Below are 25,202 nucleotides of genomic sequence, written 5' to 3'. Positions count from 1 at the left end.
CAGACGTGTACATGACACACCAGCATATAGCAAGTAGCTTAGTAAGAACTAACAAAAGTAGATAAACTGTGAATTTTGACTGTGGCCATACATGTTATTGCTATCACTATTACAGGATGGTGATAGCAGGCAGAGGATCGTTAGAAGAAAAAATACATTAATATTTAACTAAAATATGTATGAAATATATTTAATTAATACCTGGTTTTCCTTTTTCTCTATAGGTCACAGCAGGACCACCAGGGCCCAGGGTAAGTATCTGCTTTCTACGGTTATTCATGTATTAGAATATATTCCTATAGTTATATTCTTTTACCATGCCAAAGTATTATCATGTATTTGCTTATTTGGACAAAAATCCTTTCCCCCAGTTGTTATTGAACAATTTGTGAAAGTGAAATCAATATGTTTTCTAATGTTTCTTGTTTCTCACCCATGTGCCCTTGACTTCACATTGATAATCAGAGTTTACACGACCTGGAAGCAGGCATAAAACTATAAGGCAGGTGCACATGAACGACTCCAAGCTTGCTCCTTGTTCTCCACCTTTGCTCCTGTAAATATTATTCTGACATAGCCACCCTTAATATTTCATTATTTGTACCTTGTCTTCTTATGCCTAAGGCTCAAACTAGCTCAATATCCAACACTATGATGTCTTAAACCGTCAAGCTTATGGCTGCAGGCCCACCTGTAGCCACTGCCAATGCTGTTCTCTCTGCAAGTATAGAAAACTTCAAAAGTTTTACATATGTAGAGCAAACAAATAACATGCAAATACAGAAGTGGGGAGATTACAGGAATAAATGTGAGCAGATGGAGGAAAAAGATACTGGATATATAGTGAAGATGACGAGACATGAATGGGATAGTTACTCAGACATGCGGGGGGGAAGCCCAGCACAGGGCTAGTCCGCACCTCATGTCTAGACCTCCCCCTTTCCCCCATCACAGGTGCAAAACCATTGCACGGCGGCGACGTGTGACGTGACGCAGCCACCGCGGCCCGCCCCCGCTACGGTCTGGATATGCCTGAGGAACGCCACCTCCATCCCTGCGACCGCCTCTGCCTGTCAATCAGGCAGAGGCGATTGCAGCCCTGGGATGTTTTTAGCATCTCACTGGGCTTCCCGTGGTGTGCGAGCGAACTCCCCAAAGGGCTTCAGACTGCGATCACTGCCGCTGCAGTGATCCAGTCTAAATTAGGCCCAAAGAACAATGTGGATAATATGGGAAATGGCCACTGGTCCATCCCCTCCCGCCCAGCAACCGCCTCTGCCTGTCAACCAGGCAGAGGCAATCACTGTACGGAGATGCCGTTCGCATCTCTGGCACGCGCCGGCACACGGTGGCGCCGGCGCATGCGCAGTTCAGACCTGATCGTCCGCTGTGCGAAAACGCACAGCAGCGATCAGGTCTGAATTAGGTCTTTCTCAAGATGTGCATACACGCCAAGGAACCAACTATTAAGTGTATTTCTCAGCAGAAGTGCACACAGGGGGGGGGGGGTTCTGAGTACCTAGAAACCCCCCCCTGATCAGTGCTGGCCGTCAGACACTCTCTGCATCTCTGACCTGAAGACAGCTATTACGAGCTGGTCGGACGCTGACGGAGAGGAGCTATTGGTGCCACTGCCGAGTGCAGTAAGGCCGGGTGCCTCTAGAGGCCCCCATCTCCATTTGTGCTGTCCACACTGCAAGAAGTCGTCCCTGACCACAGGCTGAACGCTGAGCTGACATGAGGCATGCAGCAGCTCAGAGGCAAGAGCAGGAAACGTGGGGGAGAGACCTGACCTGACACAGGGTACTCCAGAGATCACACACACAGGAGCTGGGATCCTACAGAGGAAGAGTAAGTTTGGCTTTGTGTGTGATCTATCTACAGTCTCTCTCACTCGGTTTTCCTCTGTCTCTATCTATCTACAGTGTCTCTTTCTTTCTCTCTCTAGTGCTTCTACATTTATCTTTCTATCTGGATTCTATATCTATCTATCTATCTATCTATCTATCTATCTATGGACTCGTTTCCATTCTATCTATCTATCTATCTATCTATCTATCTATCTATCTATCTATCATCAGTATGAGATACCGATGGATGGGATGCCGGCTGCCAGTATACCGACAGCGGCATCCCATCTATTATAATCTCGACAGCCCCACATTTAGCTCCCTAACCCTCATGTTTTCCCTACCCTAACCATCCCGAGTGGTGCCTAACCCTAACCCTCCCTTTCCCGCTGCCTAAACCTAACCCTCCCCGCTAGGTGCATAACCCTAACCTCCCCCTGTATGTGCCTAACCCTCCCTCTCCAGTCCCTAACCTTCCCGGGAGTGTACCGTAAGTCTAACCCTCCTTTGCTGCCTGAACCTATCCCCCCCCCTCCAGCGCGTACCGCTGTGCGGATGTTCAGGAGGTAGGCTGTCTGTATTTTGACTCCGGCATTCTGTTTCGCGTCAGTACATTGACGCCGTGAAGGTGTCCTCCATCGAGATCCCGGTATCGGTATATCGACCCCTGGGATCCAGTTTGTGTAAATACTGTATATAGATGTGTCCTGCTATGTTGTTGCCACATCGCATCATTCATAACGTGGGACACGTGTTCCCACTATCAATTAACTTCGACTGAGCACGGCATACCATGATGCATACGCATCGCAGTGCTGCTAGTAAATGCTGTTATATGCAGCAACAACATAGCAAAACACACACGGAAACCCCTCCTTATAAATCCTGCGTTTGCCCCTGCTCAGTTACTGTCCACTTCCTTTCTCAGGGGGCAGGATTTGTGTATAGTGTATCTTATATATGTATAGAAAAGGCTATAAGAGTACACTGTACACAAGTCCCGCCCCCTGAGAAAGGAAGTGGGCGGTAACTGAGAAATACACTATAAATAGCTGGTGCTATAGAGGGGCCGCAATGGCTATATCCCGCCTCCAAGCACCACCCATGCCCCCTGTTGAGCCGACCTGGCTGCCTCCTTCTGGAGAGGCAGCCAGAAAGCCAGCAAGTATGGTGAAGACCAGAGTAGATGAAGTATATACTCAGGAACTAGAGATGTGCGGTGACCCCGGTGTTTTGGTTTTGGATATGTATTAACTTTGAGTATTGGTTTTGGTTTTGACAAAATCGCCCAAACGTGTTTTGATTTTGGATCTATTATTTTTTTTTTAAATTGCTAAAAACAGCTAAAATCATGTCATTTAGGCCTGTTTGTGTTCATATAGTATTATTAACTTCAATAACCTTGATATCCAGTAATTTCCAGTCAATTTCGACCACCTCATAGCTCACAATATTGTTCACCAACATAGGCCGAAGGCTGGCTGGCTAAACTAAGAAGCAAAGCAGCGGCACAAACACATGGCAGTTATTTCTATTTAAAATTGTGTTGCAAATTAGTAACCAATCAACCAACTCGCAAATACTTTCAATAGACAATCCAACACAGAAATGTACTAGGAACTATGTGTGGAATATCATTGCTCAAAAGTAGAGATGTGCGCCGGGTTCTTGTTTTGGATCTGTATCTCCTTTGTGTTTTGGATCTGTATTTGTTTTGCCTCTAACTCCCTTGTGAGTTTTGGATTTGTATTTGTTTTGGATCTGTATTTCTTTTTTTTTTAAACCATAAAAACAGCTAAAATCACAGAATTTATGCTTGTTCCTGTTCCTAAAGTATTATTAACCTCAATAACATTCATTTCCACTAATTTCCAGTCAATTTCGATCACCTCACAGCTCACAATATTGTTTTCATTCAGTTTAGGCCAAAAGGTTGCACCGACGTAGCTGGATGACTAAGCTAAGCAACAGCAGTGGGCGGCAGAGCTGTAACTAGAGCTTTTGGTGCCATGTACCAGAGAGAGAATTGGCAACCCCATTTTTTCAATAGGTACACAAGGCGTACGCCTCATGGGGAAGGGGCATGACAAGACTGATTCCGGAGAAAGCCCAAGCTATGATGGCCCTTCTCATATAGTGTAGTATAGTATACACATGAGTGTATGTATATATATATATATATATATATATATACTCGTGTGTGTGTATATATATATATAGTGAAACAGGAGTCTTGATAGAATGTGCTCTGGTACAAAAATTCCACCAGCGACCGACTCCAGGCTTGTACAAAAACAACAAATTCCTTTTATTCAGGTAGCTCAAAAACAAAGATATACATAAAACAAAGATCACTGTCTTTAGTATAAGCAACCAGGGCGGTTAGGCCCTGCCTCACTCCCTCATACTAAATAAGGAACCCTTCAGGTCCCGGCATCCTGACACTAGTGGCCCAGGCCTCCGGATCCCACTGTCCCTAATAGGCCTATCACCTGGAAACTAACTGCCTTCAGGAGCCCTGACTAATGGGAGAAACTCTGCTTTAAACCCAGCACCCAGGTGCTGGCTGATGAAGCAGCTTCTTGGGCTAAGAAGCCTATAAGACCTGGTCTGGGCCAAATGGATGGGAACCCAGTCCATCCACACTTCCCATCCACCCCCAGGACCCTGTGTGTAGCTTACAGGTGGCAAAGTACCTCTCCTGCCACATACCCTTTCCCTCAGCTTTTCCTGGCTCAGAAAAGCAGCATGTGACATTGGCAAGGTTTCACATTTGCCAATTATTTTGGGCTGACAAATCTTTGGGACATAACTTGGGCCCATACACCTGGGTCCCAAGTTCCTCTCCCAGGTACACGTCCGAGGCCCTTTTAACTGGCCTTGGAATCTATTTCCATTAAAGGTTGGTGGCACCGACTCCACTGTGCCACCTTCCCTTTCCCTCCACTTTGGCATAGTGGCCAAAGTGGTCATTTTAATGGACAACTTTCCGTTGCCCACTAAACTTCCCCTTCTCTTCACCTTTCCACCTTTAGGGATGTTTCCCTTATCGGGCTCGGATTTACTGTTTACTGGCTACTGAGGAAGTTGCTTCATTCTTGTCTGGGTGTTTGTGACACCTGACCTTAACCAACTCTGGACTGGGGAAGGTTTTTAAGTTCACTTTGGGCATAGTAGTCACCCCGGCCCTCACTGGTCTTCGCCTATATGGACAATTCCACCTTTTATGGCCCAGCTCTTGGCACCAGTAACATCTAGTCTCTGCCCTGACTTTAACTGTTCTGAGGTCATGGTCCAACTTTGCCCCCACCCTTTACCTCAGAGTGAGGCATTGGTCCCGAGTCTCAGAAAGTCCTTTAATTTGTTGAACTTTTAGTGCTTCCTTCAGTCTTTCCAGCTTTGATAACATTTCCTTCATTAACGTGACTGCTTCGTCCTCCGATCTCCCATCTTTGACCCTAGTCACTGTCTCCTGCTGTTCTAGGACAGGCACAAAACCCATTTGATTCTCTTGTCCAGGTCTCTTATTCGACTCCGTAGTTTAGGAATCTCCTTCACTGTTTATTTTAGCTGGCTGTTACTTAGAGCCAGCTTTTGGAACTCTCCCTCAAATATTCAAGCTCTCGTGTCCCATATAGAGAACTCTCTCTGGGTAGAGCAACCTCAGAAATGGGACTCTGCACCGATTCCTCTGAGACAGGTTCTTGCTCCTTACTTAGTGTGTCCTTTATGAACTGTCCCAGTTCAGCAATTGGATCTTGAGCTTCCCGTGGGGGATCATGCCGGGGTGCAACAACCCCAAGATCGAAATCTTGCACCTTATCGTCCACATACACGAGTGGAACTCCTTCAGAAGCAGGTTCCCAGATGACTTCGGAAGTAGACTCCTGTATTGCCACTAGCTTAGCCATGACTAGCTCACATGGGCGAGATAGCTCCAAAGGTACGGTCTTTGTCTGTGATTTGTCAGAGAAAGTCTCACATGTGCACTGGATGTCCAGATCCTGGGTTTCCAAGACCTCAACAGAAGCAATCTCCAGCTCAGATAAGACTTCCTGCTCTAGGATGGGCTCTTGAGTAGTCATCAAATTGCCATCTGTCCAGGTAGATTCCTGGGGTTCATCATTCTGCCACAGATCCTGCAGATTAAAGGATTCTTGTTTTGGAGGTGGATGATCACTTGACATCAAGTAAACCTCTCCCAGCTCCATTACCGCTTCCTCCTCACTCCCTGTCAACTGAGGAGCAGCTGGACATCCCACATCCTCATCTCATGTCTCCATAAACACATCTTCTGTGAGCCCCTGTGGCTGCCATGCTCCATCTTGAACAGGTTCTACTGAACTCAGGGCTTTGTTCCACTCTTCACCCAAGCTACTACGACATTCTATTTCCGGAGAATGAGGTGGTGCTGCTTCGGAGGAACTTCTCACTGCTGTCCTAGGGGTTAAAAACAAAACACTACCATCTGATGTGGCTCTCTCTTGCTGCTTGAAAAATTCCAATGGATTTTCTGTGCACTGCGCAATAATGGCTGCAGCTTCCTCCATGCTCTGGAATGGCAAACCAACTGAATGGACATTAGTGCCTGTAAATGCTCTACCTCTGGGGAAGGGCCCTCATTTCCACTTTCCAGGTAGATGGCCTTACTAGTGGCATAGCAGGGAGCCTTCCGGGCCTTAGGCACTGGCAGCTCTGGCTCAACTTTCCTGTTCCTTCTGGCTGGAACAGGGAATCCAGTATAGCTGGGTTCCAATACAATATGGTACCATTCTTCCGCAGCCTGCACCACCATTGGCATAATTTTCCCTGAAGATGGCATCTCCACTTCGGTGATAATGTCTCCGACCCAACCTTCGGCATAAAGTCTTCAGCAACTGGTGTAGCTACGCCTGGGTCCGAACTGAAACTAGGCATAGTCAATGGTTTTAGCTTAGAAACCTCCTCCTGAAGCTCCGCCAAGCCTTGCGACAGAGCCTTATTGGCCAGCACCAAACTCCCATATCATGTCTGGCCACAGGAGATTTCCTCTAATAGTCCTTGGCTATGTACTACAAAGTTTTCAGATCTGGGTTTAGCCTTTACCAAGGTTTTCTGCAACTCTGACACCTGGCCTGAGAGCTTGGCAATCTCTTCTCTACTCCTTCCCAATTTGGTCAGAGAGTCAGACAAAAGAGATTCCTTCTCCTCCAGCTTTTGCGTTAAGGTGTTCACCTGCTCTTGAAGGAAATCACATTTTTCCTTAAGCTCTTCTAACTCCTGGTCCTTTAATTGGACATTACTTTCAAGGTCACTTATCATGTGACACCAAAAAAATGTTCCATGCTAAAATCTTCCCCAAGATCAGGATTACTCCCCAATAAGCTCTCCACTTCACTCTCCAACTGTGGGGCTTTAATAGGTTCACATAAGTTCCTGAACTGAGGTGTTAGAGCTGTCACCCCTTTTGGGTTTTTTTAGCATGAATTCTCTTTTTGTTACCCATTTGAAGAGACTTCAGAATATGCTGTATATCTGAAAATCTTTATTCACCCTGTTACCTTTGAAAACTGTAAGTGAAAGGGAAAATAAAAATTCCTTTTTTTCTTTTTAGCACAGATTAAGCTTTTAGCAAAGCACTGAAATGTAGCATGTACATAGTGGTCACAAATACCTTACACTGATAGTGCAAATAAACAACTTCTCCCTTCAGGCTCTTAAATCTAGATTGCTGGGACACATAGTGCCACAAAAATTCTCTATTTAAATAGTACCACATTTATAAAAGGTTTCAACTTTGCTTGATTGGTCTTAATTAGCTAATTAAAAGGGACACCAGACTTTACCAGATTTTGCAGGCACAGGTAAAAATAAGCTTGGAAAAGAAATTCAGTCATAAATTATCAGCTGCTTGCAACCTCTTAGAGCAAATCAGCACAGCTACTATCAATTAATGGTGCAAAGCATATAAGACAGAACAGGCCATGCACCCTGTTTAACCTCTTTGCTGCCAATGCAAACCTTTGCCCCAAAATCAAACACATTCCGTTTAAACAAAACATATCATTATTTTTACCCTGTGGGGTTGGGTTTAACCACTACTCACAACACCCTTGGTCTGGTACTGATGCCCACGAGTTCAGCTTGGTCTGGAGTTTGCTGGTATGTGTGCCGCTACCTTGCGGCTGTTGGGTCCTCTGCCACATGTAACACAACTAGCAGAAGGGTCCCTGTTCAGGAGCCATTTGTAACAGGAGTCTTGCTAGAATGTGCTCTGCTACAAAAATTCCACCAGCGACCGACTCCAGGCTTGTGCAAAAACAACAAATACCTTTTATTCAGGTAGCTCAAAAACAAAAATATACATAAACAGAGATCACTGTCTTTAGTATAAACAACCAGGGAGGTTAGGCCCTGCCTCACTCCCTCTTACTAAATAAGGAACCCTTCAGGTCCCGGCATCCTGACACTAGTGGCCCAGGCCTCCGGATCCCACTGTCTCTAGTAGGCCTATCACCTGGACACTAACTGCCTTCAGGAGCCCTGACTAATGGGAGAGACTCTGCTTTAAACCCAGCACCCAGGTGCTGGCTGATGAAGCAGCTTTTTGGGCTAAGAAGCCTATAAGACCTGTGTGTAGCTTACAGGTGGCAAAATACCTCTCCTGCCACAATAGATTTGTGTGTGTATATACTGTATATATAGATATATATATATATATAGTGCATCCGGAAAGTATTCACAGCACTTCACTTTTTCCACATTTTGTTGTGTTACAGCGTTATTCCAAAATGGAATAAATTAATTTTTTCCTTCAAAATTCTACACACAATACCCCATAATGACAACGTGAAAAAAGATTTTTTGAGATTTCTGCAAATTTATTAAAAATAAAAAAACTAAGAAATCATATGTACATGAGTATTCATAGCCTTTGCGCAATACTTTGTTGATGCACCTTTGGCAGCAATTACAGCCTCAAGTCTTTTTGAATATGATGCCACAAGCTTGGCACACCTATCTTTGGGCAGCTTCGACCATTCCTCTTTGCAGCACCTCTCAAGCTCCATTGGGTAGGATGGGAAGCGTCGGTGCACAGCCATTTTCAGATCTCTCCAGAGATGTTCAATTGGATTCGAGTCTTGGCTCTGGCTGGGCTACGCAAGGACATTCACAGAGTTGTCCCGAAGCCACTCCTTTGATATCTTGGCTGTGTGCTTAGGGTCGTTATCCTGCTGAAAGATGAACCGTCGCCTCAGTCTGAGGTCAAGAGCGCTCTAGAGCAGGTTTTCATCCAGGATGTCTCTATACATTGCTGCATTCATCTTTCCTCTATCCTGACTTGTCTCCCAGTTCCTGCCACTGAAAAACATCTCCACAGCATGATGCTGCCACCACCATGCTTCACTGTAAGGTATTGGCCTGGTGATGAGCAGTGCCTGGTTTCTTCCAAACATGACCCCTGGCATTCACACCAAAGAGTTCAATCTTTGTCTCATCGGACCAGAGAATTTTGTTTATCATGGTCTGAGTACTTCAGGTGCATTTTGGCAAATTCCAGGCGGGCTGCCATGTGCTTTTTACTAAGGTCTGGCCACTCTACCATACAGGCCTGATTGGTACATTGCTGCAGAGATGGTTGTCCTTCTGGAAGGTTCTTCTCTCTCCACAGAGGAATGCTGTAGCTCTGACAGAGTGACCATCGGGTTCTTGATCACCTCCCTGACTAGGGCCCTTCTCCCCCGATCGCTCAGTTTAGACAGCCGGCCAGCTCTAGAAAGAGTCCTGGTGGTTCTGTTCTTCTTCCATTTACGGATGATGGAGGCCACTGTGCTCATTGGGACCTTCAAAGCAGCAAGTATTTTTCTGTACCCTTCCCCAGATTTGTGCCTCAAGACATTCCTATCTTGGAGGTCTACAGACAATTCCTTTGACTTCATGCTTGGTTTGTGCTCAGACATGCACTGTCAAGTTTGGGACCTTATACAGACAGGTATGTGCCTTTCCAAATCATGTCCAATTAACTGAATTTACCACCGGTGGACTCCAATTAAGCTGTAGGAACATCTCAAGGATGATCAGTGGAAACAGGATGCACCTGAGCTCAATTTTGAGGTTCATGGCAAAGGCTGTGAATACTTAGTTTCCTGTGATTTCTTAGTTTTTTTTATTTGTAATAAATTTTCAAAAATCTCAAAAAAACTTTTTTCATGCAGCCATTACGGGGTATTGTGTATAGAATTCTGAGGGAAAAAATTAATTTATTCCATTTTGGAATAAGACTTTTTTCACACTGCCATTATGGGGTATTGTGTGTAGAATTTTGAGGGGAAAAATTAATTTATTCCATTTTGGAATAAGACTGTAACATAACAAAATGTGGAAAAAGTGAAGCGCTATGAATACTTTCCGGACCAATGCTAGAAAATGGATTTGGACACTTTATACCAAATTTATGCACTAGCTTGTTGTTATTCAGTTACAATACTCAGGGTTTATAGTGAGCTGGAACGGGGTGGAAATGCATTCCGTTAGTTCCATTTGGTGACGGACTGCAGCTCCGCCTCACCTAACCCGGTGTGTGCTCGACGCCGCAGGGAGATGCTGGGCGCCCGCTGAGATTGTTTTACCAGCCGGCGCCCGGCTCCCACTCCATAGAGGAAGACGGAGGCAGGAGCTCACTACTGAGCTTCAGCTTCTGGCTCTGTCAGTGCGTGCTATGGTTGAGACGTCATGACGTCTATCCCATAGTTCAGAGGAGCGGACGCTGGAAGGACCACAGCGGTCAGACGCGGGAGCGGGGCTTGGTGAGTATTGTGTTTTATTTTATTTTTATATGTGTGAGTGTAAGCAGCGCTTCTACTGGGGGCAAACTACCTGGGGACAAACTATATGTGGCAAACTACTGGGGGCAAACTACTGGGGGCAAAGAACATGGTGCAAACAACATGGGGGCTAAACTACAGGGGCGCTAAACTACTGGGGGCATAACTACAGGGGCTATAACTACATGGGGCATTACCACTGGAGCTAAACTACTGGGGGCATATCTACTGGGGGCATAACTACAGGGGGACATTACCAGTGGGGGCATAACTACAGGGGACATAACTACAAGGAGCGTTACCACTGGGGGCATTACCACTGGGGCTAAACTACAGGGGGCTAAACTACAGAGGGCTAAACGACTAGGGGCATTACTATAGGTGGCATTACTACTGGGGGCAATACTACACAGGGACATTACCACTAAGGGCATTACTACTGGGGAACTACTAATGAGGGCATTGTATAGGAGGCATTTCATAAGCGGCATCACTCCTGTGGACATAAGGGCACTACTACTGGGGACATTTCATAAGGAGCACCACTACTATGGGCTCTACATAAGGGGCACTACCACTACAGTGGACATTGCATAAGTGTCACTACTAGTGTGGGCACTGTATAAGGGGCGCTACTGCTGTGGGCATTATGTTTATATGGGGTGTTACTACTGTGGGCTTTGTGTATAAGGGGCACTAATGTGTGTCATTAACATGAATAAGTAACTGTAAGTCACTGTTTTCCTGTTTTTATTATGTGCATATGTACTCTAATTGGGCGCTGCAGGACCCTTGTGACGCCATATAAATAAAGGATAATAATAATAAAAGGGACACTACTATGTGGTGTAATGTGAATCAGATTGTGCTACTGTGTGGCATAATTTTAATTGGGGATACTATTGCGTGACCACACCTCTTTCTTTTTGAGACCAATCCCTTTATTACATGGGCGCCGGGGGGAGGGGGGGGGGTGAGTTCCACCACCTGTCTAGGACCACTTTAAGCACTGACAATACCCTTTACTAAATAACACATTTCAATAAACAGGGTGATTCAAAAGTCGCAGTACACCCTTTTGTTTCAAAAACTGCAGGAAATGGGAAAACTGAATACTCCAGTAAGGCATCGGTGAGGTGGGCTATCTTTTAGGGTATGTACCGATCATGGGCGTCATCTTGAAATCGGCCATCTTGAATCTAAATCAGTGTTTTAACATGGAAAGGGGGTTGTGTAACATGTCAAACAACATCAAAATTTTATGGTTTATGATTTTATGGTTCAAAAGTTACAACACTTTTTGTTGTTGCAGGTAACTGAAGATGGCTTTGACAAAAGAGGAGAGAATTGAGGTAATTTTGATGTCTGGAGAACAAAGTTTCCATGTCATACTGTAGCTGCAGATTTAAACAGCCGACACCCGGAAAGACCTCCAATTTCACATAACACTTAGATGTTCAGTACCCTCCAATCTTCTTTCCAAAGATCACAGTAAGTGATTGGAGGGTACTGAACATCTAAGTGTTATGTGAAATTGGAGGTCTTTCTGGGTGCCGGTTGTTAAAATCTGCATCTATTACACGGAAACTTCGTTCTCCAGAAATCAAAATGACCTCTATTCTCTCCTCTTTTTGTCAAAGCCATCTTCAGTTACCTGCAACAAAAAAAAGTGTTGTAACTTTTGAACCATAACTGCTATTTCAAATCTGTTTGCAGCAATAAACTTTTCAGCAAATACAGGTTGAGTATCCCTTATCCAAAATGCTTGGGACCAGAGGTATTTTGGATGTGGGATTTTTCCGTATTTTGGAATAACTGCATACCATAATGAGATAACATGGTGATGGGACCTAAATCTAAGCACAGAATACATTTATGTTACATATACACCTTATACACACAGCCTGAAGGTCATTTTAGCCAATATTTTTTGTAACTTTGTGCATTAAACAAAGTGTGTGTACATTCACACAATTCATTTATGTTTCATATACACCTTATACACACAGCCTGAAGGTCATTTAATACAATATTTTTAATAACTTTGTGTATTAAACAAAGTTTGTATACATTGAGCCATCAAAAAAAAAGGTTTCACTATCTCACTCTCACTAAAAAAAGTCCGTATTTCGGAATATTCCGTATTTCGGAATATTTGGATATGGGATACTCAACCTGTATTGTTTGACATGTTACACGACCCCCTTTCCATTTTAAAACATGGATTTAGATTCAAGATTGCTGATTTCAAGATGTTGCCCATGTTCGGTACATACCCTAAAAGATAGCCCACCTCACCCATACCTTACTGGAGTATTCAGTTTTCCCATTTCCTGCACAGTTTTTGAAACAAAAGGGTGTACTACGACTTTTGAATCACCCTGTACTGCCATACCCATGCCTTAAACCTATAACCTGTTGAATTCTAATCAAACACCCTATTCATTGACCTATTTGATCCTGCATAAAAACTATGGGGGTCATTCCGAGTTGTTCGCTCGGTAATTTTCTTCGCATCGCAGCATTTTTCCGCTAACTGCGCATGCGCAATGTTCGCACTGCGACTGTGCCAAGTAAATTTGCTATGCAGTTAGGTATTTTACTCACGGCATTACGAGGTTTTTTCTTCGTTCTGGTGATCGTAATGTGATTGACAGGAAGTGGGTGTTTCTGGGCGGAAACAGGCCGTTTTATGGGAGTGTGTGAAAAAACGCTACCGTTTCTGGGAAAAACGCGGGAGTGGCTGGAGAAATGGAGGAGTGTCTGGGCGAACGCTGGGTGTGTTTGTGATGTCAAACCAGGAACGACAAGCACTGAACTGATCGCACTGGCAGAGTAAGTCTCGAGCTACTCAGAAACTGCACAGAGAAGTCTTTTCGCAATATTGCAAATCTTTCGTTCGCAATTTTGAGAAGCTAAGATTCACACCCAGTAAGCGGCGGCTTAGCGTGTGCAAAGCTGCTAAAAGCAGCTTGCGAGCGAACAACTCGGAATGACCCCCTATGAGAACTACTGTATATGAAGCTACTAGTACTTTGTAAAAAAAATAATCAGCATTGCAATTGACCAGATCTATGCAGTGTGCAGCCACACATCCAATCTCTTGCAGCCACACACTACATAGATCTCCTCAGCCACATTACTGATCATTTTTTCACAAAGTACAAGGTACGCTTCAAATACATAGAATTCTCTAGCTTAGAATCCTCTAGCTTTCTTTGCAAGGGCAGATAGCTCAATGAATAGATTGTCTGACTGCATTGGTTTGAATCCCGGGTATGTCAGCATCTTGAAACGTAATAAAGGACAATGTGACTGAATAACAAAGTAATCTCAAGTTGAGTTCATGAGTGTTGTATAGGTATTAGCGACAGAAGGGGTCAGGGTATGAGACAGTGGCGGCTAGGAGATGCTGGTCTTCAAAAAGGAGGGATGCTGCAAGTAAAAGTAATTAAAACCGATAACTGACAAATGCCGACAATAGCACCCCCTACCATGCAGCGCTATGTGCGGTGCCCCCTCCACACACACATAATTACGGCCCTTGTGGGCGGCACAAACATGTGGCACTTAAACTTCCAACATGGCACATCTATGTATCAGAATGGCACTGCAGTGGCAGACAGGGAGGCAGTTTAATAACCTATACAATTGTTTGTTGTCAGAGTCAGCAATGCTCCAAACATCACATAATGCAAAGAAAAGAGGTGCAAGATGGAATTGTCCTTGGGCCCTCCTACCGATCGTTATGCTGTATATATTAAACAGGACATGCACAGTTTAACAAGCCAATCATATCAGTGGCAGGGACTGTCACTTGTGGCTGAAATTATTGGTTTGTTTGGGGCCCCACAAAACAATTTTTTAGAAGGACCACCTCCGATCAGTAATGACTCTGAGAAAGTTGATGATGAGGGTGTTAATAACATTATAATCTTGTACAATATATTTAATGTCATTGAGGAGGTGCCTAGATGGCTAACATTCCTATATGTACTAACTTTGGCCTCACAAATGGAGCAGATGCTTTTACAAACATTGTATGGATTGGGGTAAAAATAATCCCACACCCAAGAGGTAGATTTTTTGGTCTTCTGCCAAGGCATCGCAATGGCTTTCTTTTTATCATGGTCAACAACTGCAGCCACTGGTGGCTGACTTACACAAGCAACATCATGAACATCCTCAGTGTCAGACAGTAGTAGTACACACATATCCCCCTCATCCTGTTCCACTTCCACACACGAATCCTCAATTTCTATTATGTCTTCCTCATCATCACCATCTTTACTTGTACTGCTCCACACATGTATATAGTGCAGAAATGGTGGAAGGAGGTGAAAGAGGCTTCTCTATGAGGATAGTATGAGAAATGTCAGACTCACACATAGCTGACGTGGACACCCTAAACATTTCTCAAGAATGTCTAATGGTTCTGACTCTGAATGCCCAGTTTGTCTTACTGCCTCTGCAGCTAACTTTCATTTTGAGCCCTCTATGCCCATGGGCATCAGCCTTAGATGACGTTGAAGGACTTGTATCGTCATGACTGGTGGCAGCACCTGCACCACTAGTATGTGCTTCTTGTTCTCCTCTCAATTGTTCATCCTCCATCTACCCACAAACACGAATGAAATGGGGTACAGCGCACACCACAATTTGTACAAAAACAGTACCACCTTCAGTGTCACATAATACAAGTATGAGTCAGAAATATTACTCAAACACTGCAGTTTAATTTCACCAACAGTGTCACAAAAATATGTGCATGAGTCAGAAATAATAATCAAGCACTACGGTTTAATTTAACCAACAGTGTTGCACAATACGTGTATGAGTATGAAATAATAATATACTGCCTTCTGACCGGTAGTGTCACAGTACTTATAAAATTAAAATAAAACTGTACAGTACACTGGGGTACAGCACAAACAAAAAATATATTTATTTTTATAATTACTTTTTAGGCTTTCTAGCTTATATTATTTTAATTTTATACTGGGGCGGAGCCCCTGGATGGATGGATAGGTGGATGGACAGATCACCCGTAGGTGGACAGAGCACTCCTTGTCAGATAGACCAGATGATAGCACCACTGGACTGATACTGATACATAGAGACACACCAGCCTCTGGATGTACACACAGTTTACTGTGGGGGGGGGGGGGGTTAATACTGGGGATGTATATGGACAGATGAGATCACCCCTTGTTGTCAGATACACCAGATGACAGCACCCCTGGACTGATATTGATACATATGACACACCAGCCCCTGGATGTACACACGCAGTATACTGGGCTTTTTTTAACACTGGGGAAGGCAGAGCCCCTGGATGTATATGGACAGATCACCGCTTGTTGTCAGATACACCAGACAACAACACCCCTGGAGACACACCAGCTCCTTGAGGTACACATACAGTATATGGGGATTTTTTAACACTGGGGCAGGCAGAGCCCCTGGATATATGCACAGATGAGATAACCCCTTGTCAGATACACCAGCAGTCCTGGACTGATAATGATTGAAGATCACTGGATGCAGCCAGCAGCCCCATCCCCACACCACACGCCCCAGCACTGAGACCGACACATCCATTCAGTGCACTCTCCACAGCCGGAGTGAAAATGGCACCGATTACCGGGACCTTTACAGAATCCAAAACCCAGCAAGAATCCGACAGTGGGATGATGACATTTTGCTTCGTTTTGGGAACTGAGTCAGGTGGGAAACCTCAAGCTGGACTCGGATATGGACTCGGATCCCAAAGTTTGGGTGGGTCTGGTTTTCTGAGAACCGGAACCGCTCATCTCTACTCAAAAGTAGTAGTAGTTAACAAACAGCAAAGAAAAAACACCATATATCATGTGTAAAATAGCAACAGGAGACGTGTGCACATACTCTTAGTACATGCCTGTTTTCAGTCCCCAATCTGTACCTCCCTCCTGAGGGCCATGGGCCACTGATGACTGGCACTCTGTGCCCATGTAAAGCCCTGATCAATCAGCCTTTTTGTTGACCAACTCCCCAAAATCTCCCAACTATAAAAACAGTATTCCATACCTGCAGGGAACAATGCGGAATACTTTGGGGTACAGTGCAGGTCGGATACAGTGCCGGTTGGATACGGTGCAGGTTGGATACGATACTGGTCGGATACAGTGCGGGTTACAATGTGAGTGGGATACAGTGGAGGATACAGTGTGGGTTGGATACAGTGTGGGTCAGATACAGTGCAAGTTACACTGCTGTTTGGATACAGTGCGGGTCGGACACAGTGCGGGTTACAGTGCAGGTCAGATACAGTGCAGGTTAGGATGGATAAAAAGACGACTCGGGATGTAATGAAGTCTGAGTTTGGTGGCCGTGCGGAATGTCGGCCGAACTTGGACTTTTTTTAAAGGTACAAGGCTAAACCATACCATGTACATTATTGCCCCTTTAAAAAAATGTCCGAGTTCGTCTGGCATCCTGCACGGCCACTGAACTCGGACTTCATTACATACCATCCAAGGTTTCAAGACTACAGCAGGACAGGATTTACGGCTGTATAAACAGACAAGGATTCAGCATGACAACAGGACAGAGTTTCAGGCTGGATTAACAGACAGGGATCAGAAAGCTAAACACCAGGACATGAAGCTATAACTGACCAGGAGGTGAAGCTGCAAGGCAGCACGTAGCAAACAGCTACTGACAAACTGACATGATTCGGTGCAGCCACTGGTGTCCCAGTGTCCTAGTGATGTCTGGGAACCGGATGCAGGTCGTGAGCCGCGGCGACTCGTAACACTAGCATCCTACTCATAGTTGCCTACCCTCCAGTATCCTGGGTCCTGGTTTACAGAGGAGGCTCTTGCTACTCATATATTGGGGGGAATTCAAATGTTTGAAAAGTCAGTTGGGTGTCTGTTTTTTCCTGTCTATTAGGTAGGAAAAAAATGACACCCAACTGACTTTTCAAACATTTGAATCCCCCCATTGTGTGTATATCTGGCTTTGGTACTAGCCAGCGCCTCCTGAGCCATTTACCTCACCGCCTGTCCCTGAACCTAACCGCACGTCACTGATTGGGGGTCATTGAAGGAGTGGCAATAATAAAATACTAAAACAAATATCTTTATTGTGCTCATATTAACCTAATTACATAAACTACTTACCAACCCGTCAAAATGATGGAACGATATAACAGTAATATCAGCCCTGGCGGTTGTTCACGGCCGAACTGAGCAACACTTGAATTGCTCAGTCGTGCGACATTTAATGACCACCGATGTACAAAACTGTTGAATTCTCCCTTTAGAGGAGAGGGGCAGTGTCAGCCTTTTATTATACAGGATTATTTTAAGATGAAACTAAAGTTCTCTGAAAATGAAAATTTCCTTTAATAACTCATAAACTGACATTGAGCAAGAGCTGTCTACACAAGTTTCATAAAATCTACAAACCTTGAAATAATTGTACACATGTGTTATTTGGAATATATGTCCTCGTTCTCCTTTCAAGAGAAAAAAGAAACCATGAGCAAACAACACTTCTTTAAAATGTCTGAAAGTTAAATGTGAATTAAAAAATAATTTATGCAATATTATTTCACTTATATTTGTAAAATATAGTGGTTAATGCTAAAAGTATCAGAAGAAAGAAGTAACTGCAGTAGCAGCAAAGACTTGTTGCGCAATGTAACAAAAATTTAATTAATTACAGATTTCGTATGAAATTTCTCATCCAAAATATTGGTTCATATGGTGTCATTTTATTTTTTTGCCCATTTAACTCTTTTTTGCTGCTGGGTCCCCCCCCCCCACAATATTAGTGCTCATTATATTCCAACATCAGTATCACTGATTTCTGCAGCAGGTTACATTGGTTTCCACAGGGAAACATCGGGATGTAGAGTGGATCTTGATCCAGAGGCACCAACAGGCTAAAGCTTTAGGCTGTCACAGGATGCATTGGGGCCTCCTCTATAACTCCGCCTCCAGGCACTGTGAGCTCAGTTTCAGTTGGTGTCTGCAGCAGCAGGTCACTTAACAGGTGGACTGCACTGGTCAGCCCTGAAAAACCTTTTTCTGACAGAAAATTTCTTCAAAAGTGGGCTGTCAGCACTGTATGTCATGGTGACACTTCAGCGCTGCAGCTCCGTCACCTCCCAAGCCACGCTAGTCACACTCCCGAGACAATTAACTGAATTCAGCCTCAGAAGCCACATAGGTACTTACCACACCTATGGTAAAGGTGAACCCATTAGGGCACACCTGACATTATCCGATTAGGGGACATTCTGAACTGAGTATACCATTAGGAGGGTATACCATGTAAAGGGTGGTCTGCAGGACACACCTGACAGTTGTATTGGACTTTCACCCCAATTAGGGACCTTTGCAAACATTAGTGTACCATTTAGGAGGGTACACTCCAAAAGGGTGGTCGGCAGGACACACCTGATAGCTCATATCTACACCCCAATAAAAACGATATTAATTGACATTGACAACAGGTCCATTATTGGTGCATAAAGAGACACTCACTCATAATTAGAGTCAATTACATCCACATCCCTTTCTCTCCTGGTCAATCCTTCCCATCCCCCCCCCCCCCCCCCCAATCCTCCACCTCCCGTACAGAGTGTGCTGACCACATCTCGTACCAAACACAATATCAGGAGGTCGGACACCTCCAGGCTGAGCAGCACCTCTCCCCACTATTCCCATAGCGAGCGCAGTCTCCTCCCATTCTACAAAAGTATGCCCGTATGGTTAATCTGCCTTGGGCGGAAAATTTGTCTAACCAGTTGCAGCAATTAAATCATTCCTTGATCAGACAAAAGTCTACTCCAGGTCACTCTAGTGTCTCTGGGTCATCTCAGCGTGCTGCTTCCTCCTCATAATCCACAAATCTCTCAGATATTTCATCTGTAGAGGAGGGGGAGCATACTGTCCTGTCAGACACTGAATCAGGTGTTTCTGGCGAGGATTCTCCATTGCAAATTGATGTCCCTGCCCTTGTGGTTGCTATAAAACAAATCCTACAAATCACTGATGATGAGGATTCCACTACTGTGGCTAAAAAAACTGATATGTTTAAATGGCAGAAGGTGGTTAAAAATCTATTACCCCATTCTGACCATTTAGTGGACATCAGGCAGGAGCCCTAGTCTAATCCAGGGAAGAAATTCCCTCTGTCTAAACGGGCCTTGGCTCACTATCCTCTCCCTGCAGAGTTATGTAACAAGTGGGAAAATTCACCTCTGGTGGATTCTCATGTCACCCGCCTAGTGGTGTCGTCCACTCTCCCTGTCACCACTGTCTCTTCACTGAAGGAACCGACAGATAAGCGTGTGGAGGGATGCCTGAAATCTATTTACTCCCTTTCAGGTGCTGTACATAGATCCACTATTGCGGCCTCTTGGGCTGCAAAATGAATTGAAGCATGGGTTCAGGCATTAGAGGAAGAGCTGCCGAGGATATATCTGACAATGCCAGACAATACCTGTCTCACATTACCACCGCCGCCTATTACATTCAGGAGGCATCCTCTGAGGTGGGTATGTTGGTAGCCAAGGCTTCGATTACATCAGTCTTGGCTCGCCATATTCTATTTTGAGATCATGTAAGGTGGACCTAGACTCCAAAAAGTCCTTGGAGGTACTCCCCTTTAAGGGGGACATTTTGTTTGGGGAAGACCTAAATAATATTGTGTCTGAATTGGTGGCTGCTAAGACTGCCTTTCTCCCAAATACTAATCCTTCTGACCAGAAGGCTAAAGGTACCACCTTTCATTCCTTTCGGCCTCAAGGGAAAGCAAAAGTTCAGGCATACCTGAGACAATCTCGTGCTACCAAAACCACCAAGCCCAAGGCAAAGTAGTCCTGGGTGGCCTGTCAGCATGTCTCTAAACAAGACAAGCCTGCCGCATGATGGGGTGTGCCTCCACCTGGGGGACCCCAGGGTGGGAGTCTGACTTCTGCAGTTCACCCAGGTCGGGTTAATGACCACTTCAGATGCATGGGTGCGAGAAGTTGTCTCTCACGGGTACACAGTCTCCTTCAAGAGACGTCCACCTCGCCAGTTTTGCACCACGGTTATCCTTTCGGATCCGTTAAAGGCGCAAACATTGCAAAAGGTTGTGAGTTCTCTCCTGAATACAGGAGTGGTAGTGCCAGTTCCTCTGGCCCAGAGAGGCAGAGGTTACTACTCGACCCTGTTTCTAGTTCCGAAACCCAATGGGTCTTTCCAGCCTATACTCAACCTCAAATCACAGAACAAGTTTGTGAGAGTGTCCAAGTTCCGTATGGAAACACTGCGCTCAATTATACTGGCTATGGATCCCGAAGGCTATATGGTATCCCTGGATATACAGGATGCATATCTGCATATACCTATTGCCATGTCACATCAGCAGTATCTGCGGTTTGCCATTGGCAACCTCCACTATCAGTTCCAGGCTCTGCCATTTGGACTGGCTATGGCTCTTCGGATCTTCACCAAAGTCATGGCCGTAGTGACAGCCCATCTCCGTCGCCAGGGAGTCAGGATCCTGCCGTATCTGGATGACTTGCTGATTCTGGCAAACTCCCACGATGTACTCCTCATACGCGCTAAGGCGCGTCCCCTCCCTTGAGGAACTGCTTTAGGACATCCCGATGTATTCCCTGTGGAAATCAATGTAACCTGCTGCAGAAAAGGAGAGTTATGGTAGACTTACCATTGTTAACTCTCTTTCTGCAAGGTACATTGGGTTCCACAGGGCACCCTCTCTGACGCACCTAGCTTCTATGGGTTTCTAAGGCATTAGCCGCTGGTCCCTTCTCCTGTCATGAGAATGTGGTTGTATGTGACTAACATTTACCTTCTCTCTTACCTGCTCCTGCATTGGACTGGTTAACGAAACTGATCTCACAGTGCCTGGAGGCGTGGTTATAGAGGAGGTCCCAATGCATCCTGGGACAGCCTAAAGCTTTAGCCTGTTGGTGCCTTTGGATCACAATCCACTCTACACCCCGATGTTTCCCTGTGGAACCCAATGTACCTCGCAGAAAGAGATTTAACAATCGTAAGTCTACCATAACACTCCTTTTTTTATGCGGTACCCATACAAATTATACATGAAAATACTGTTAGCCTTTTTGCTCAGTCTAACACATCAAATAAATCGTAACCAAACTGGACAAATAATTTTATGTGCCAGCCCAGAGTCCCCCCTTATGTCCCAGCTCAGAATCTCTCCCTTATGTGCCATCCCGGTGTCCCCTACATTATGTGTTAGCCCAGGCTCCTGAACTTAGGTGCCAACCCAGAGTCCACCCCCCTTACTTTCCAGCCTAGAGTCCTCCCCCTTATGTGCAAGCCCATAGTCTCCTTCCTTATGTGCAGCCCAGAGCCGCATCCGTCTTGTTGTTATAAGTGCCTACTGTGACCTTGACGCTTAGAAAACCCATTTGCTGAGTACTTTGCCATAATAGCTCCCTTTCCCGGAACTACAATCGTTCACTAGTACTTGGCCGCCACTAAGACTTGAATTCTAAGTAGTGTAAGCTCAAGATCACAGACACTTATAGTTAAAGGGAACAGGACAGTCTCTTAAATAATATAAGTCTTTTTCACAAAAGAGAATTGATGAGAGGTAACAATATTTTTTGCATGCATAGGTATCAATCATCTTGAGAGGAGGATATGTACAAATGCAGAAAAGTCTCTAAATCCTGATGGACTCTTTCAATTTGACTGACCATTTGTTAGAGGTTGATAAATCAATGAATGGTTTAATTGAATTTATGTAGCAGCACACAGAGCTCGCCAAAACTTGGTGACAAATTGAACTTCATCACCATAAAATTATTTCTTCAGCTCAGCCATGTAACTGGAAAATCTCTTTAATAAAGATTTGAGCTAGAATTGGAGCTGAAGGTAACCCTTTTACTGGGATGAAATTAACTACTTTTGAAAAGTGATCCACCACTACCCAGATAGTGTTGTAATGATTAGATGTAGGCAAATCAGTGATATATTCCATCAAAATATGTATCCAAGCAGTTTTGTGAACTAGTTAGGGCTGCAGAAGACCTGCTGGATGATGTGAAATGAGGAATAGCACAATTCTTAACTTTATTACATAAATGAATGAATGCCTCCAATTTGGTAGAAAGATCACTAGTGGCTACTTCACCCTTGATTTTATTAGAAAGTCCCTGCCCAAATTCAACAAGCAGGACATCATTATTCCGCTTAACTTCAGAATCTAATTTATGGAACTGGATGTCGCCACAAACCAAGATCCTTGATGAAGTCACAGAATTCATTAGGAGGGGGTTCATCAAATATTTTCCTGAAAGACTCTATAAATATTTCATAATCCGAGATGATACAGTAGGATCTGAATGTTCCCAAAGTGGAGATGCCCACTGAAAGGCTGACCCAGAGAGTAAAGACATTATATAAGCCGAGCCGGATTAAGGGGGGTGCCCAGGGTGTCAGTACCACCAGGCCCCCCGTCTTAAGGGGCCCCCCAGCCGGAGCTCTGCACCACTCTGTCAGAATTCTTCAGGTTGCCAGGGCAGGAAAATCCACGCTGCCGGGGGAGGAATGCGGCTGTGCATGCGGCTTCCTTCCCCCTCCTCTCGGGCAGCACGGTCAGGGACTGAGTCAAGCTATCTCCAGCCTCTCCGGCCAGCAGCATTTCCCTTGGCAGCAGCGAAGGCTGAAGATTGCTTGACCCAGTCCCCGACCGTAGCCGCACTCCTCCCCCAGCAGCGTAGATCCCTCCTGCCACGGAAGCCTGGTGTCTTCACTCCCTGGGAGGTGAGCAGCGGGTGCAGCCGGAGGAGAGCTAAAGGTCGGCGGGGGTTGAGGGGGGTAGGGGGGGACCAGGGGGCCCTCCTGTCTTGGCTGTCATGGGCCCCCCGAGGGCTAAATCCAGCCCTGTATAGAAGCAAACTTGGTGCGAGCTGATGGGAAGTTGTGAGGCTGCAGTTCAGAATGAATCCCACATTGATTAAGAAATCCTCTGCATAACTTTGGTTCACAATTGATTTTCTCTGGTGTAGGCAGTCTCAAAGTGCTGAAGAGCTAGATGTTACTTGAAGTGTTTGTGACACTGTAGTGGAAGTGTTTGCTGAATATAATCCTTACGGGTAGAAACTTCCTGCAGGAATTGCATCACTTGTCCTTGAATCGATTCAGGCTTCTCTAGTCTATTTGCCAGACTTTGTATTACGGGCCTTATTCAGGATGGATTGCAAAATTAGCGAATTGCAATCTGTCCGATTATCGAGGGGGAAATAGCGACAGATCATAATCGCAATGCAGACACTGTTTGACTGACAGGGAGCCGGCGTTTCTGGGTGGAAACCTGCCTTTTTCTGGGTGTGTCTGAAAAAACGCAGGCATGCCTATGCGTTTTTAAGGATGGCCTCTGACCTCAGCGACGACCACTTCCAGCCTCTTGCATTACTAGAATTGTGGATGACATTGCCTGGCGCAGATAGGAATAATCTTCGATGTTTCGGCAATTGCCCATGGTTTTGCGATCAGAACACACATTGCAATGCATCCGCAATTTCTGCAATGGGCATTTTTTTCTCTCTTTCTGGGTGGCAACTATTTAATCACAGCAACTGCTTTTTAGCAGAAACTGCAATCCTTAGTGAATGAGGTCCTAAGTCTGCTAGTTGGGCTTGTTTACAGCCGAGTCCATTTGGCCAGTACAAACTGTTAGGTTCTGAGTTTATATCGTACCTGGAGCTGGGACCGCAGGGCAGGACTTGTTATTAGAAGAATGAATATTAATATGAATGAATATAATAATATGAATATAATGAAGGTGGTTGAATGAGATTTCTCCTCTTTAAGTTGAACCAATATGATGTAGGAGAAAGAGTGAATCTAGGTTGAACACAGTATGCTCTCTGGCTGTAGTACCAATACTTAAAAATCTAGTACAATGAGTACATAAATGAGTACTGGATTGATCAATGTGTGAATAAACTATTACATTTATATCTGCAGTAGCAGCTGAGTAACTTAGTCAGTAGCTGTTCAGAGCACAGGTGGTATGTAGTGAGGAGACTGCATGTTTGGTAACAATTGGTAAATGCCTTGTATAGAAATAATTGCACAGTACTTTCAAATAGTATTATCGTTATTACACAGTAGAAACTTTCAAGCAGCTAATGGATTTCTGAACAGCACAAGTAATTTGCACATTAGCAAGCTATTGAGTAGATCTTCAGAATACTCCAGATTAATTGCACTATGAAATGCCATGCAGTTCTTTTTACTAGGCACAAATCATTAGCACTGTACCAAGTTACTTAGAAGATCTTTCCCAGAGTCCAGGTTAGGTTCACCATAGAGAAATATGAGCAGGTAACATGCTTTCCAAAGGATACAGGTAGATAATAGTCACTAAGCTGCTGAGAGCAGAAATCCATGAGTGCATCAGGACAAAACAGAATCAGTATGATTACAACCTACAACATCGTGTCCAAAGAGAATTAATATGAGGTCTAGAAAATCCAATCAGTACGAAAGAACTAATCAAGATT

At 44.7% G+C, this 25,202-nt stretch overlaps 1 protein-coding gene across 9 annotated transcripts in view; it reads left to right on the top strand.

The window, feature by feature from the left end:
* Positions 1-25,202, top strand: part of COL16A1 (collagen type XVI alpha 1 chain) — a 303,979-nt gene that overhangs the window by 118,028 nt on the left and 160,749 nt on the right. For all 9 annotated transcript variants that reach the window (XM_063954229.1, XM_063954228.1, XM_063954227.1 and 6 more), the window contains one exon: positions 225-251. In XM_063954229.1, the coding sequence (XP_063810299.1) occupies positions 225-251 (27 nt within the window). The remainder of the gene's footprint in view (positions 1-224; positions 252-25,202) is intronic.

Source organism: Pseudophryne corroboree, chromosome 2 (genome assembly GCF_028390025.1).
Source record: "Pseudophryne corroboree isolate aPseCor3 chromosome 2, aPseCor3.hap2, whole genome shotgun sequence".
NCBI classification, from domain to species: Eukaryota; Metazoa; Chordata; class Amphibia; order Anura; family Myobatrachidae; genus Pseudophryne; species Pseudophryne corroboree.
This window is presented reverse-complemented; position numbering and strand designations above follow the sequence as displayed.